Here is a 16,017-nt window from a genome sequence, read left to right as displayed (position 1 = left end):
TAATTTAATAAATTGAAATCAAAATAATTGTAAATTATAAGGCTCAGTTTTTTATTTATCTTTAAACCAGGTCAGGATTTTTAAAATTTTGACATCGAATAATTATGGCTGTATTTTTTTTATTGTTTCAGAGGTCAATTGAAAATATGAGCGGCAATAGATCTATTATACGATTTTCTTAGTTAATATAATTTAAATTTATTTAAAATCAACTCGACCCAGCCCGTTTTGTAAAGAACATTTTTTTTTAGACCTGGCTTAGGTTTGTAGCTTCTTTTTTATGCCTGCCCGGATGAAAATAATACTATTTAAAATCTCGCTCCGGGCCGGGTTCCGTTTCAGGCCTCTGGAATATCTTTTTAAAATATTTATTCCATTTAATCAAGTATTATACAATTGGTGCCAATATTATAAATTATTGACGATATTGTAAATAAAATATTACTTCAATATGAAAAATTTATTAAATGTAGAAAAATCTTAGACCTATTCTGCAAAATTATTTTTCAAATATTTATATGCAAATAATATAGGTAGTTAATTTATATTTTTCAAATCAGATCGAAGTTTTAAAAAAGCTGGTAGAAATGAATAAGCTTTTTTTATTGTATGATATTTAATAATGTATTTTTTTTTATATGTTAGATAAATAAAAGAAATCATAGAATAAATATAATACATTGACTTACAATTTTATTTATTAGAATAGTGATAATTTTCTTTATGAAAGATAATAATTATTCTTTCGATGATATAACTTTTTAATAGTGAATACCTAAAATCCTTTTAAAAATAGCTAGTCATATATTAATATATACTACAATTTTCTAAATGATGGGATTGATCTAATCTAAATTATAGGTTATATTCAATTATTAATGGCCTTTTAATTTTGGAATAATCAAATATAAATTAATAACATTGACGATTAAGTAAATTTTACCACTCAGTGGAGAGGTCATATTTGATCCTAGTTTGGGATTTTTTAAAAAATAAAAGTAGAAATAATCGTACATTTACCTACCTACAGTATCTGGATGGGAGGGTGATAAGGAACAATTTGCCTCCATGGTAGGGTAAAATAAACACTATTTGTGAATTTCCGATAAAAAAAACCTTTTAATTTATTAATATATATTTCTCACTCATTTACAAACATTTTAGTAGTTTGAAATTACACACTCGTGACTTGAATGTTTAGTAACAACTAGTTGATTATCACCAGCCAATTAAATGCTCGTGGCTAATATTTAGAATATGATTAGTAACAACTAATTGATTATCACTAACTAATGATCATTTGTTATTCCTGGTCTAAATAATCATAATACCTGAGAATTTAATTAGGATTTTTTTATATGGGTAGAGGTACATTTTGTAGGGGGTTGCTTCTAATTATCTGTCATGTAGACGCAGCCTACATAATATTTCATTGTCAACATGTTCCTAATGATTTTTTTTTTAACTATTAGTCAATAAATAAATAAAATAATTAGCAAATGTACATCGAAGAATCTAAAAGAAAAGTTATACCAATTTTTTATTTCTTAATAATGATTTATCTTAACAAACTAATTTTAAAATTTTAAATTCCTATTTATACATGTAAAAGATTTTGTTACAGGTGAGCTATTTCTTGACTGTAGTGTTAAAACTGCTAAATCCTAAAAGTCGAGAAAATTTGCAAAAAACTTAAGGCAGGAATATATGTTTTTCAAAATTAAGATACCTTTGAGTTTAAACCTCGATCGAGTCTAAGATGATAGTTTCGCTTAAAATTAGGTTTTTCCAAAGTTGGCTCAAAGCCTGCTAAAAATGCAGCTATTAATCACCACTACTTATAAATAAAGAGAAGCGGTAGCCTCTTGTAAAATTGAAAAATAAAACCTTTTCATCTCTATCTTTTATGTGGCTATAAAAATAATTTGAAAAAGATTTGACTATATAAATTTATTTTATAACAATAACTAGAAAAAAAGGATTCAAATCTAGCACTTTTGAAAAAATTTAGCGGAGGGGCTCATCCCTTTCCCAAAATTTGGAAAGGGAGCTACAAATAAAAAATTAGCGGGGGGTGGGATCTTAGTCTTATGAGATACACTCCTGACAAGATTCCATAAATGTCTTTATAAAAGGACATATAAAAACAGATCTAAATTTTGAATTTGGTTAAAAAAATATCATCGAGATTTTAGGTGTTATTCAATATGAAAATCTACATTCAACAAGAACAATAAATTTAAATAAGATAACTTATGAATCATAGCAATTTTTGTCAGATCAGATACTAAAGGCCCTCTTTGATATATTGGAGCCGATACTTTCAACCCAAAAGGCAATCGGCAGAATGCAAACAATCCTCTATGCGTCGTAATGGTTAATATCTTACTTGCTTCCTCACTTCTTTAATTTGTAGGTAGGCATTAGAAAAATCTATCTTGGAAAACATTGTTGCTCCCTTTAAATTAGCCAATAATTGCTCTTCTAGACAACGGATATTTCACATTCATTATCCAAGGATTTACTGATACCCTATAGTCTATGTATAGACTTAAACTGTTATCCTGTTTTCTTACGGGGACCAATGGTGTCGCCCATACACTATGAACTATTGGTCTTATCATACCTTCTTTCAGCCATTTGTCTAGTTCTTTATCTATTTCCTCTACAAGAAAACGGTAATCTTCTTATGCCAGAAAATTTAGGCCGGTAATTTTTCTCTATTCGTGTATCTACCTCAAAATCTTAGCGTACCTATTCATCTTTAAAAACCTCATTGTACCCAGTGGCCCCTACAACGAGGGTGGAGGGGAGGGGGGTCCGAAGCAACTTCTAAAAATTTGTGTGGGGGGTACTTCTTTTTTATTAAAATTTAATTCTTTTTTTGTTTTGCTACATCCATCCATAATCAAGTGATCTCTAGTTTATGAATATAATAATAAGACCCTCCACCTCCATTTGTTATTTAATTTAATATGTATTGACGTAAATTGGTGGATGCTTAGTAAATTAGGTTGTTATCCAAGATTTCTTGTCATAAAATTATTTTTCCAATTTCAAAATATGCCCAAAAATATTCAAAAAAATACAAATGCTTAATTAAAAATTACACATCTCATAATATAAGAGATGATAAATGGACAGACCACATTAGAAAAAGACATGGTGGGCTTAATTTTAACGATATAAAGAAAAGCTTTGTAATAGTAGCTTTTTTCCATATTGGCTCCATGAATCTACCCCTCGAATTCCTAGTTGGGCAAAACTATGATGGTGCCTCAAACATGAGTGGAAGAATCAATGGAGTGCAGACTTTGATTAGCGCGGAGGCGTCAAAGGCAGCTTTTATTTGGTGCTATTGTCATCGATTAAATTTAATCATTGTTCAATCTTGCCAATCAATTAAAGAACTCAAAAATGTTTTAGGAATATTAGATGAGATTTTTGTATATTTTAATGGCGTTAAAAGATATGAGGTGCCCAAAGCATGTCAGAGTAATGTACTGAAAAATGGCAACGATTTCTACGCATCAAAAATACCACTCAGTAATATTATCTTATTTGTTTCGATTTAAAATGTTTATTTTATATTTATAGAAGCTGGCAATCATCATAAAAAGTAATTGTAAATTTTTTCCTACTTTATGATGCTTTGAGGGCAGCTTTGTATTAAGAATTCTGAAGATCCTGCCACTTCCACTATGGCTAGTGCTATAGTCTTTAGAATAGAAAAATTTTATTTTATTTTGTGTTTTGGATAAAATATTGTTGATAAAAGCTTGGCTTGAACAAAATTATAAACCATTTCGAAGTATATTTGGTTTGCAATAAATCAAATTCAATTGGCAAAAGATTGCCTGATTAATTTGAGAAATATAATTTAAATTATTGTCATTATTTTTTAATCCTAATTGATAAAAACATTGAATTTTTGGATGACAAGATTTTATGAAGGAGTTTTGAAAATTCTAGACTTCAAACATTCCAATCCAAAAAGGAGAGGTATATACTTTCATCATTTTTATTTTAGCTTTAAAACCAGTGTTTTATGCTGCACTTGATTTTTGATTTGATTATTATGCAGTTTAATGAAAGATTTAATGATGAATCAATGAAATTTTTAAATCAAACATCATTTTTTACACCAAAGGGAATGGCGGAAAAGTCAATTGTAAAAATGAAATAGAGGATATATGTGAATTTTATCATTTAAATTTAAGTCAAATTTTTGAAGAAATGTTGAAGTTTCGAAATATTTATAAGATGGCTAAAACAGGGGAGTAAATATTACTCGTGATCTAGAGGTTAAAGAATCTAATAGATTCTGAGAATTGTGAATTTATTTAATTAAAATATTTATACTAATATATTTAGCTTCTTCTTCTGATGATGATAATTCTGAGACTTATGATTCAGAACTATTCTTTTATTTTACCTTAGAGTCTACTTTTAAATTTTTCTGCTTTCCCTAATTTAACAATTTTATATAAATATTTATTAACCATTCCTATTACCTCATGTACTGCCGAAAGGGTCATGAGTAAAATTAAATTAATTAAAACAAGATTTCGTAGCACCATCATGAAAAATTTATTTCTCAATAATTTAACCACTTTATCAATGGAAAAAAATTTATTTAAACAATTAAATATTGATGAAATTATAAATTCTTTCGCTTTCTCTTCCCCTAATTTATCTAAATTATTAATTTAAAATATTTTTAAAGTATATATTTTTTTACATTTTATTTATATTATGTATTCAACTTTTGATTATGGGTGTCAAAAAATAATTAAATATTTTTTCGTGGGGGAGGGGGGGGGTACTTTTCAGGGGGTATTCTGCTTCCATCCCTCAAAAAGTGTAGGGGCCACTGATTGTACCTATTCAATATATTCTTTATTACCTTGATGAAATTATCCTCAAAATCAAGTTCTACCTTATTCTTAATATCTTATTGTTTGACTTCGACTGAATCTACTTCTATTGGACTTATCTCTTGATACTTTATTCTCTTCCATGTTACTTCTATGTCTAATCAAAAATTCTGGTATTCGATTTCTCAAAATCCTGTTTAACTCCCACACTAGGTAACTCATTCTGATCATTATTTTCGCTTTGTATTATTTTTCCAGTTACATTCACGGACGTTTTCAAACAAAGACAACCCATTATAATCAGAACCTATATTCTTAATGTCATTCAGGTTTTATCTTTAATGGTGTAATCCTTATCTTTATCTCCTTATTTATCTAACAATTCAATCATATAAAAGTCTAAAATCTTAACAATACTAGCACCTAATTGTAGAGCTCTTATTCTTCTTGCTGTGAAATTTTCTTCTGGATGACATTTATTAAAATCTTTTACTCTAAACTAATCTCGGCTCTGTATCTAATAAAAAAAAATGTTTCACTTTCACCTATTCTTATCTTAATCCTCGGGCATTTACTTCTATCATCTTTTTTAATTATTTTACATACATTTTTTGTTTCAATTTCTCTTCCACTTTTTTCATAATTAAAATTACCCATTTTTGTTTCATTTATACCTAAATTATAGTTTAAAAAATCAGCTAAACTATCAATATTATTATTTATTACATTATTCTTAATTTCAATTAGTCATTTAATACATTTCTCCTGTGAATGCCCTCCTAGTTTGCATTTAGAACATAATGCTCTTAATCTTTTTTACTTATCTATTTTCAATCCTTATATACATTGTATTTCTTCCTATTGTTAATCCTAATACAAAACTTACAATTATCAACGAAAGTAAAAATATCCCTAAGTTATCAAGCAAACTCCATATATTTATCTGCGTGCTATATATTATAATGTGCTCAATAAAAATCTAATTATAAATCGCTTAAATACCCTCACAATATTAATTGAATATAAAAACCTAATAAACTTAACACTAATATATAAATATTGCCTTTTTACCTTTTTATAGAAATGGAGCTTTTAATAGACTGAAAATCTTTAAGGTGTATCAGTCAAGCACCAATTTTAGCCAATTTTTAAAAGAAGGAGTTTGAAAGTATCCTATGGCGAAAAAAGTCACCTAAGTTTTTCTCTTCTTCCTTAGAAAAATCTCTTTAAAAAAACAAGGCCCAAGCCTGGACATTTTTTTAGGCTAGATCCTGTCTTAAATTTAACTAGTTTAACTCTGCCAGGTCTGTTCAAAAGCCCATAAATATATGTTATTCTTAAAATATTCAACAATTTTATTTAAAATAATTTGGATACATTTAAATTTGCGAAAGGTAAATAAATCTATTTAAGAAATTCGTGATATTGACCACGCATTCGCTAAACAATTCGCCAGTGCATTTTCAATAATATATTCGAAACTATAGGCTATAATATATTGTAGATTCGCTATAATGTTTTTTTTGTATTCACGGTAAAAATTTAGTGGTAAAACATTCTATGTAAAATCAGGCACAAATTGAGTGCTTAAAAAGCTGTGTTGCAAACCAAATAATGCATTTTAAATGATGTAAATTAGTCAAATTACCACTTGTCGTTAGAAACCATTTTAAGTAACGCAAACTGGTTTGCTTTTTCGATACTTTTTTTTATTCATTCAGGTCTACAGCCTGTTCTTTGAGAACTCCATTTTTTCGCGAGGCTGCCAAAATTTTGTTACCCGGATAAGAATAATAAATGGGAAACCTCTTCTTAGTTGTTTAATTATATGTAAATTTAATATAATATTAAATAAAACGTAAAAAATAACTTATTATTTAAGATGAAATATTTAAAAATTAATGAAAAATTCATTTTTTAATAACTTAATCAAATTTTGAATCGAAGATACTAATAAAAAGGCAACCTCTATTTAAACAAGGGATGTGTTTTTTCTAAGTATTGCAAAACGCAAACGCCCGAATTGTGCTACTATAATGCATTCACAATATATTCGCTGAAATGCATCCTCGCTTATTTTTCGCGGTCGCGAATTAAGGGTTTCACGAAAATTTTTTTGCTATATTTCATGTAACTTATATTATAATATAGGCAAGAGCTGATGTTGTGTAAGTATTTGCTCGAAAAGTATACAATGCAAAATTTCATATTGTTAAATTCATAAGAAAATATTCTTTATCTGTGATTAGAGATCTGGATTGGGCGGGTATAAGCCAACCTACCCTATGTTTTAAAAAATTTCAACTCATTATTGGTTAAAATTCCTCACCCGCCCGCCAGCCTTTTAGTCTGAAGATTTTTACCCGCCCGCCCATTATTTATAAAAAAATTTTTAACCCAAACCCGTTATTATAAAATTTAATTATGGCCATTCTTTCAATTTTTAAGCAGCTAATAAAAAAAGTATTTCATTTTCAGCATAAAAGTTTTATAATTTAAAATAAACAATACAATGCAGAAATATTATATTTATTATCTCCAAAAAAGGAAATTTAAATTTCAATATCCAAAAATGTTTATTTATTTTAGGCTGTGTCCAAAGTATCAAAAAAATTTAATCGCGCAATTTGCGCAAATTTAACGAAAAAAAAATATATAAACCATTTTTAATGGAAAATTAAAATTTTGGCCTAAATCATTTTTTGGTATTTATAGTAATTTGAAAAAATCATTTAGGTCAACATTTTAATTTTCCATTAAAAATGGCTTATATTTTTTTTTTCGCTAGATTTGCACAAATTGCGCGAATAAATTTTTTTGATACTTTGGACACAGCCTTAAGAAAAAAGTTTTATTAAATTACCATAAAAGGAAATTTTAATTTTTAATATACAAAAATATTATTTATTTTCAGAAAAACGTTTTTATAGGGTAAATTATTAAAAAAAAAAACAATTAAAATAAAATAACAATATGTTTTTTTATTTTTGCACAACCCTTAAAAAATAAATGACAATCAAATATATAATATATAACAAAACAGATTTAAAGAATACATTAAAAATTGGATATTTTAATTTTCGTTTTTTCTTTATATATATATTCTCCTTTTTCTAAATTCCTTTAAAATATATTTCAATATAAATTATATTTTTATAAATTTACCTTAATTCATTGGTTGTCCTCGATAACCAATCTCCAAAAATTGATGCATTTTATTATAATAATTTGAAAAATCAAAAGGAATAGTATATTCATTAAGAATTGATGTTACATTATTAAATTTCGTTTCGAGTATTTGGTCGGGGATTGATCGACCTATATTTGTTTTTTAACACTCCAAAAAAATTTTCTATCGGGTTTAGTTGCGGCGAATAGGGTGGCAAATATTCTATTCGCGCTCTAAAACAATCAATGAGGTGGCTTTTATGGATGGATGCATTGTCCATAACAATAACTGCATCACTCGGTAGAATATTAATTAGTGATATAATCTCTAAATAAAAGGCTATTATAAGGTCCTTCAATATTAGGTATTGAATTTGAATTAGATAAAACAGGATCAGGATAAATAATGTTATTATTTCATAATTTTCATAGAAAATGTTTTAATAATTTGAATTACTAGATAAAATTTGTCGTATATTAAACATTTGAAAAAAATATTAAACTCTATTTTAGAAAAAAAATATTAAACTCTATTTTATAAAAAAAATTAAGTTATATAAAAATTGTAAATGCAAAAAAATTACTGTATGTATTTTATAAAAAAAATTAAATTATATAAAAATTGTAAATGCAAAAAAATTACCGTATGTATTTTTTAAATCTGTTTTGTTATATATTATATATTTGATTGTCATTTATTTTTTGAGGGTTGTGCAAAAATAAAAAAACATATTGTTATTTTATTTTAATTGTTTGTTTTTTTTTAAATAATTTACCCTATATAATACCAAAAAGGACATTTTAATTTCCAAAAAAGTTCTAAAATGATTTTAAATGACATAAATTTAAAATAGTTTTAACCCACTCGACCATTGTTTAAAAATTTTAACCCGCCCATCCACCCCGCCTAGTTAAAAATTTTTTAACTCGAATGTCCTGATCGTTCTTAATAATTTTTTAGCCCACCCACCGGCTTATATAGGCGAAGACCTCTAACTGTGATATCACCAAATACACAAAATAGGCGTATATATATCGCCTAAAATAATTATTTACTATGGGATATTTACCCATACAGGTTACATGTAGCATGATATTAATATATTAGTATATTCTTCGCATCATATTTTTAAATAATCATGATTATGATTGTTTTTAAAATTATTCGAACAAATGAAATATTTGATTCGTAAAATCGGATCACTGGTTACGATATGATCCTAAGGGTATGCTTAAATGAATGGCCGGTATGAAAATATAATGTAAACTTATAACAGAATAATATAAGGGAGACCGGGGTTATATTGTCCATAAAAAATTGAAGTGCTATAAAAAAATAAATGAATCAAATAACCAAAATGTTTAAACGTAGTTTTATTCTTTACAATCTCTATGGTAGAAATTAATATTTAAGAACAAAAATCTTAGTTTTTTTTATTAACATAAAAAAAATATTTAAGAATGAAAAATACCCTGGGTACCTAATATGCTTTCGCGTTGCGTGCCATAGCGCTTATTAAATTTTTTTATATTTAAACATGTTAATTCCAAGAAATAAGAATAAATTGACAAATATATTAAACCAGGTTCATCAATATTAAAAGTCAATCATAGTCATATTGTCATTCGTAGCCCTAGACAAGCTATTGGCTTCTAATGTTCTTATAATTTTTTTTATTCAAAATAATCCCTGCATAAAAATAGATACCCCGCGAAAACCTGCCCCAGTCTAAACAATTAATTAAAATTTAATATGAGGATATTATATCACCATAAATATTGTCAATATATTTATACATGATAAAATTGAGTTTATTTTATCATTTATAATTGACATTTAGTGTGAGAAACATTTATAAAAACAATTATTAATACAGCACTAATTCTCATGAGTAAGTGTGAAACATTTTTAGACCTGCTTATGCACCTTATTAAAATACATATTTGGCTTAAATTTCAAATCTCAAAATTTATTCGTTTTAAAATTATTTGAGAAGAAATTATCTGCCCCATTCTACCAATATTTTATTATGCGTTGGTGAGAATAAAAAAATAGTTTTGCTAACTTAGGGACCTGTCTCATATGAAATATCTTTTAAATACACCGCAATAGAATCAATATATTTATATCAATTTAAAATTTTCGCTTTCCCAGATCTTAATAAGTTACACGAAAAATTTGGGAATATTTATTTAAATTTAACAAATTGCATATTATAGTTATTTAAAAAAACATATAGGACTCTCGTAAACCATTTGTAAATTCACTTTATGTCCAACTAGTTCTCTTATATTTGATATTCCATATAAAATCATAGTGGGTCTGTTATTAAAAATATTATAATAATTGTTAGGTTTAAAAAATCAAAATTCGGAATATATATATTAATTTAAATTCTTTTGAATATTATCTGAAGAAGTAAAAAAATTTAGAACATAATTTTATAAATCACTTATAAAGTGAGCTTATACTAATTAAATAGACATTTTAATAACAAAAATGTCAAATAGCAAAACATGATATATTTTAATAAAAATGTAAAAGAATAACGTATTTTAGCCAGGGTTGGCAAGTCGGTCAATTGACCGAAGGAGTATATTTAACCTGGTCAAATACTTTAAAATGTTATTGGTTGATAATTTATTTAATTAACTAATATGTATTATTTAAAGCATGTTTATCAATCTAATTAGGTTACAATTTATTTTAAAATATATTTGTACCATCAAGGCATCGATTTAATTATAATAAGATTTTTATATTAAAAGATTAGAATTTCATTTTGAAATATAAAAATTTTTCTCATTATTAATTTGATTGATCTTCAATATATAAATAAATATAATAATTTTGCTAAAGCATGGTTTAAGAAAATTGCTAATTGACAATTTATATCACATTATGTACAATTATTCAAACGAGATGGCCATCGTCAATAAAATGTAAGGCTATGCAAAAAAGCTCTGAAAGCAGCTGTTGAAGATTTGGATATTTGTCCGAAAGAAATTACTAATAGTATATTAAATGAAGAAATATTTTGGACAAAAAATTTAAAAATCTTTAATATTTCACTATCTTAATGTTGTTGCAAAGGGATAAATGTACCATGGCCAACGTAAAAACGAGATGTTTAATTTGGAATACACATAATTTAATCATGCCATGATTTTATAATTTCTCCACCTAAGAAAGAAAATTAAAGACACGTTTGAAAAAGAAAAACAATCCAAAAAGATGTGCTCACAATGCTGATTATTTATTGGATTACCAATATAAGGGGAGCATCTTTCTAATATTGAGTTTGATGAAGCATGTGATATAATAAAAGAATTAGACATTTTACAAGGTGATGATAATCGAAATAAATATTTTAGCGATATCCTAAGTTTCAGAAGTAAAAGCGGGGCATATTTAATAGCCAAAATAAGTGGGAATTGGTAACTTTCATAAAAACGATGAGATCTGGGCTCAAGTTGTTGGGATGGGATTTGCTCACTTTTAACATTAAAAGAAGTTTCTAATATCTTAATAACAATGTCTAGTTATACTTCTTTTTAGAATGAAATTGTTCGGTGTGGGATAGTATATACGAAAGAAATCGATTGAAGATCTCGACAACCAGCTAATTGGTAAGAGTCTATCATAACCTAAGATTGATTAAAAATATTAAAGAAGATAAAATTGAATATTAAATCTGAACAAGACTCTGCTATGGAGAACGAAACAATAATTATAGAATCTTAAAAAATATTATTATTATATAGATTCATTTTTTACCATTATATATAAAATAGTTAATATTGTCTTAAAAAACATTTATTTGAATTTGACCATATTTGACAGGTCAAATATGGGTCAATTGACCGAATCCTATTTGACCGGTCAAATGGACAGCCCTGATTTTTACCCTATAATTAAATTATGTCAAATTTATATATTTTATTTTAAATTTATAACCTTTCTAAGGATAAACCCCATGCGATAACAGAGATATTAGTTGGTAAACCCATCGGCAATAACATCTCTGGTCTGAAAATGCCTGAATTTCCAATTTCTACCCATTTATTTAAACCGTCATGATAACTATAAATTTCCATGCTGGGTTCTGTGTACGGATTATAGGTCGGCTTAAATCTTAATTTCGTTAAACCTTAAAAATTAAATTTTAAACGTTGTAATGTTAAAATACTAACCAAGTTTTTTATAAAACTCCTTTAGGACCCCCATTAGATGACCTAAGCTTAAGTCGTAATCTGCGATGATTCCCTCAATTTGATGAAACTCAGCCAAATGTGTAGCATCCAAATTTTCATTTCTATAAACTTTATCAATGCTAAAATATTTACATGGCTTGAAGTTATCCTAAATTGATTTTATAACATATTTAATTTACTGATGGATAACATTATAATAAATAGATTTTACCTTGCAAATTAAATAGAAAAAAATTGAATTTTATTATCAATTTTTATTCGTATATAAAATTCTGATTACAACATAATTATTAATATATTATCTTATATATATTAGTCCATTATTGTTCTCTGTGGAGAGAATATTTCAATCTAAATCTGTGCATCTGGGATAGGCTAGTTGTTATAAATCGGATTACTCTAATTTTCTTCCTTCCCAATATTCAAGAATATCGATGATTTTAAATCCGTTCGATTGTGCAGATTTATAATAGCCTAATTTTCCAACCCGGCCCATATTCCTATAAAATATGCTTAGCCCGACCCTATCGCAATTTTTTTTATTTGTCCTGAAAAGCCTGACCCGAAATAAAAATTAAATATCCACCTCTGAGGCCCAAATTTATTTAAGTAGAAATTGATTTTTTTTCAATATAGATATACTGAACATAATAGAGCTTTTTGATCATTCTACAAACAATAGTTTGAAATCTCTTCAAACTAAAAAATCCTTAGAAATTTTTTTTTCTTAAGGTTTTTTTTAAAATGCTAAAATAAGATTTTAGATCAAATTTTACCTAAAATTCCTAATCCTTTTTGTAAAAATCATTTATAAGTAAATTTTTTGTGATTTTTATGCATTAAAAATCTTTCATGATTAAAATAAATTTTCAATTTTATGATCTTAAGATTTTGGCTCAAAACTTTAGGCAAAGCAAATCCATGAAGATTTTTTTTTACTCGGACACAAACAAATAAAAAGTATAGAGCCTTGTATTTTTGCAAAAATTTTTAAATATTTTAATTTTTATATTAACAATTAAACTACTTTTGCAGATCTTAAGTACCTATTAATCGCTCTTGTTTTATATTGTGTGACAAATTTTGACTTTTCTTATTATCTTTCATATCCAATAAGGATTCAAAATCGTTGTTGGAATCGGGATAACAATTTGTATATAATTATATATCCATCATCAAGTGACTCAATTCATGTAAAATTTATATAAAAAATAACATGTTTTATAATCAGGTTATTTTCTATAACAATATTTGATGTCGGGGATCAAAATATAGACATGAGCAGAATGTATCATTTTTTAGCTTTATTATCTCATTGATTTTATGGGAAAAATTTACAAATTAAATAATGCTTTAGAGATAAATATGCTAAAACTGTGTCCAAAAAAGGCCTATTCAAAAACGAATCGAATAGTAACGAATAATTGGAATATTCGACATATTTAAATAGTTCGTTTTCGACAAATTATAAAAATAATTTATTTCATTCGAATCAATCGGGCGGGCTTGAAAAATATTAGGGGTACCAATATTTTTTATCGGATCGGGCCGATATTTCACCTATTTTAAAATATCGGTTATCGGCCAATAATAAAATTTTCCGATCTGATATAAAATGGCGTTTTTAAATTTTTATAGAATTTTTAAAAAAAGTCATATCTAAAATCATTTATTTTATAAATAAAATCGAAATCCATTTTTATGTTAATTTTTTTAATAATAATTAATTAGTAAACATTCTGCCATATTGTTTTTTTTTGCGCATTATGTTTAGAAAAGTGTGCGATAATCTCTTCAGAATCTGTTTTTAGTGAAGCTGGTGATATTGACAGTTACCATCGTCGCAGACTGATTTCTGATTTGGAAATTTAGGTATTTTTAAAAAGAAATCTTCGATATATTAATGTTAGATATTATTTTAAATATTTATTTCAAATTTCATAATATATTTGTTTACTTATTATGTATATAGATTAATGTTATAACTTATTATATAAAAGTGATTTAATAATAAAAATATTTTGTATACTTTTAGAATTGCAATTGAATTGAATATTAACACTGATCATTATATTATATTTAAATGACATAAATGTAGTTAAATCAGTGGCGTAGCTAGGAATTTTCCTTAGAGGGTGTCCATACATATAAAAGCCTGGGGGGGGGAGGGGGGGGTTTCGGCCTGGTTTATCTTAAAAATCATATTTGTTTTTATTATAATATAAAAGTCCTAGAATTATTGATCCTTTTAATTAGAGTTGTTAAAAGGCTCGATATGAGCCGATTTTTATAAACAGCTAACTCAATATTTTAGCCAAAAAAATATTGCTAAAGCCTAAAGATTTCACGAATAATGTCTAAACCTTTTGAATCATCCATGAGCAAAATTTTCAGGCTTGCATAATTTTCTGGCTAATATATTGAGTTAGCCATATCGGCTCAAATTGAGCCATTAACAACACTAATTTTAATTAAAATAACACATTTTTCAATTTATATACTTTTATAGATATACCTTTCAATTTATTATACTTTTATAGAAATCAATTTACAAATAAATGGCGATTATTTAAAATATAAATATTATATTGCTTTAATTATAAATATTATATTTTGAGTATTTTTAACGTATAACCAGAGTTGGGCAGGTCCTCCAGAAAAAGAATCTAGATACAGGTACAGTTTCTTTATAAAAAAATGAATCTTAGATACAGATACTAGTATCTTTTTCAAAATATCAAAAAGATACAAGATAAAAGATACTTTATCTTTTACTAAATTAGAGTATCTTAAATACAAGATACTTTTAAATTATAAATACTAATTAAAATAGAATAATTTATAAAATACAGTTTTTATTATTTATTTGTGAAGAACATAGCATACACATATAAGAATGAATATTTGCAATAATTAATAAAATATTTATTAATAAATTAATTATAATAACCAGGGATTTTAATATTAGTTTTTGCCATTAATAGCTTAAACAGGGAAGGGAGAGTAGTATATTTAATGGGAGTTGAAAATTTGCAAATAAGAAAAAAAAATTAAATCAAATGATTTATTAGAATTTGCAGGTTATTTTCTGTGTTGTTTTAAATATAGCTTATATTCGGAGTATATGGCTAAATTGCATCTCTAAAAAAAATATACTAGTTTTATTTTATTCATTATCTTTAATAAGTATTTATCATTACTTATTTGTGATTTTATGTATTATTTAAATTAGTTTATTTTCTAATATGACTTATTAATTCTTGCGTTTGTAATATCATATATATAAATATCATTTAAATCTCTTTTCAAATTTTTTTTATATATTTCTTGCAAAATCATTAATTATATATAAAAAATATCATAATAATGTACAACTTTATATTATAATTATTAAATACATAATTATTATTAAAAAAATATACATAAAAATGGATTTCGATTTTATTTATAAAAATAAATGATTTTATATATAATTTTTTTTTAAATTTTATAACATTTTATTTTTGTTAAAGAAGCCATTTTATATCGGATCAAATTTTATAATATTGGCAGATAACCGATATTTTAAAATGGGTGAAACCAGCCAGATCCGATCCGATAAAAAAATCGGCACATCCCTAATATATTTTATATATAATTATTTTAGCAAGTTCTTATTAGAGAAAATATTTAAGCTACAATTGATATATAAAAATATTAGATAATTTTAAAAGGCTCTTAATAAAATAATTATAATAAGGTAGAATTTAACTTTATT

The 16,017-nt window shown here is 25.8% G+C and overlaps 1 protein-coding gene across 5 annotated transcripts in view; it reads right to left on the bottom strand.

The window, feature by feature from the left end:
• Nucleotides 1–16,017, bottom strand: part of LOC135929034 (phenylalanine--tRNA ligase alpha subunit-like) — a 46,655-nt gene that overhangs the window by 14,498 nt on the left and 16,140 nt on the right. For 2 of the 5 annotated variants that reach the window (XM_065465526.1, XM_065465527.1), the window contains exons 9-11: nucleotides 12,240–12,408; nucleotides 12,004–12,196; nucleotides 10,232–10,368 (exon numbers count right to left, since the gene is read on the bottom strand). In XM_065465526.1, coding sequence (XP_065321598.1) covers nucleotides 10,266–10,368; nucleotides 12,004–12,196; nucleotides 12,240–12,408 — 465 coding nt within the window. In that variant the 3' untranslated portion in view covers nucleotides 10,232–10,265. Of the gene's footprint in view, nucleotides 1–10,231; nucleotides 10,369–11,014; nucleotides 11,056–11,259; nucleotides 11,694–12,003; nucleotides 12,197–12,239; nucleotides 12,409–16,017 lie in introns of those variants that run through there. The other 3 variants (XR_010572455.1, XR_010572456.1, XM_065465528.1) reach the window with 3 other exon arrangements.

The sequence above is a fragment of the Gordionus sp. m RMFG-2023 genome, chromosome 4, assembly GCF_954871325.1.
Source record: "Gordionus sp. m RMFG-2023 chromosome 4, tfGorSpeb1-WG-v2, whole genome shotgun sequence".
NCBI classification, from domain to species: Eukaryota; Metazoa; Nematomorpha; class Gordioida; order Chordodea; family Parachordodidae; genus Gordionus; species Gordionus sp. m RMFG-2023.
The sequence above is the reverse complement of the archived record's forward strand: the minus strand, read 5'-3'. Positions and strand labels throughout refer to the sequence as shown.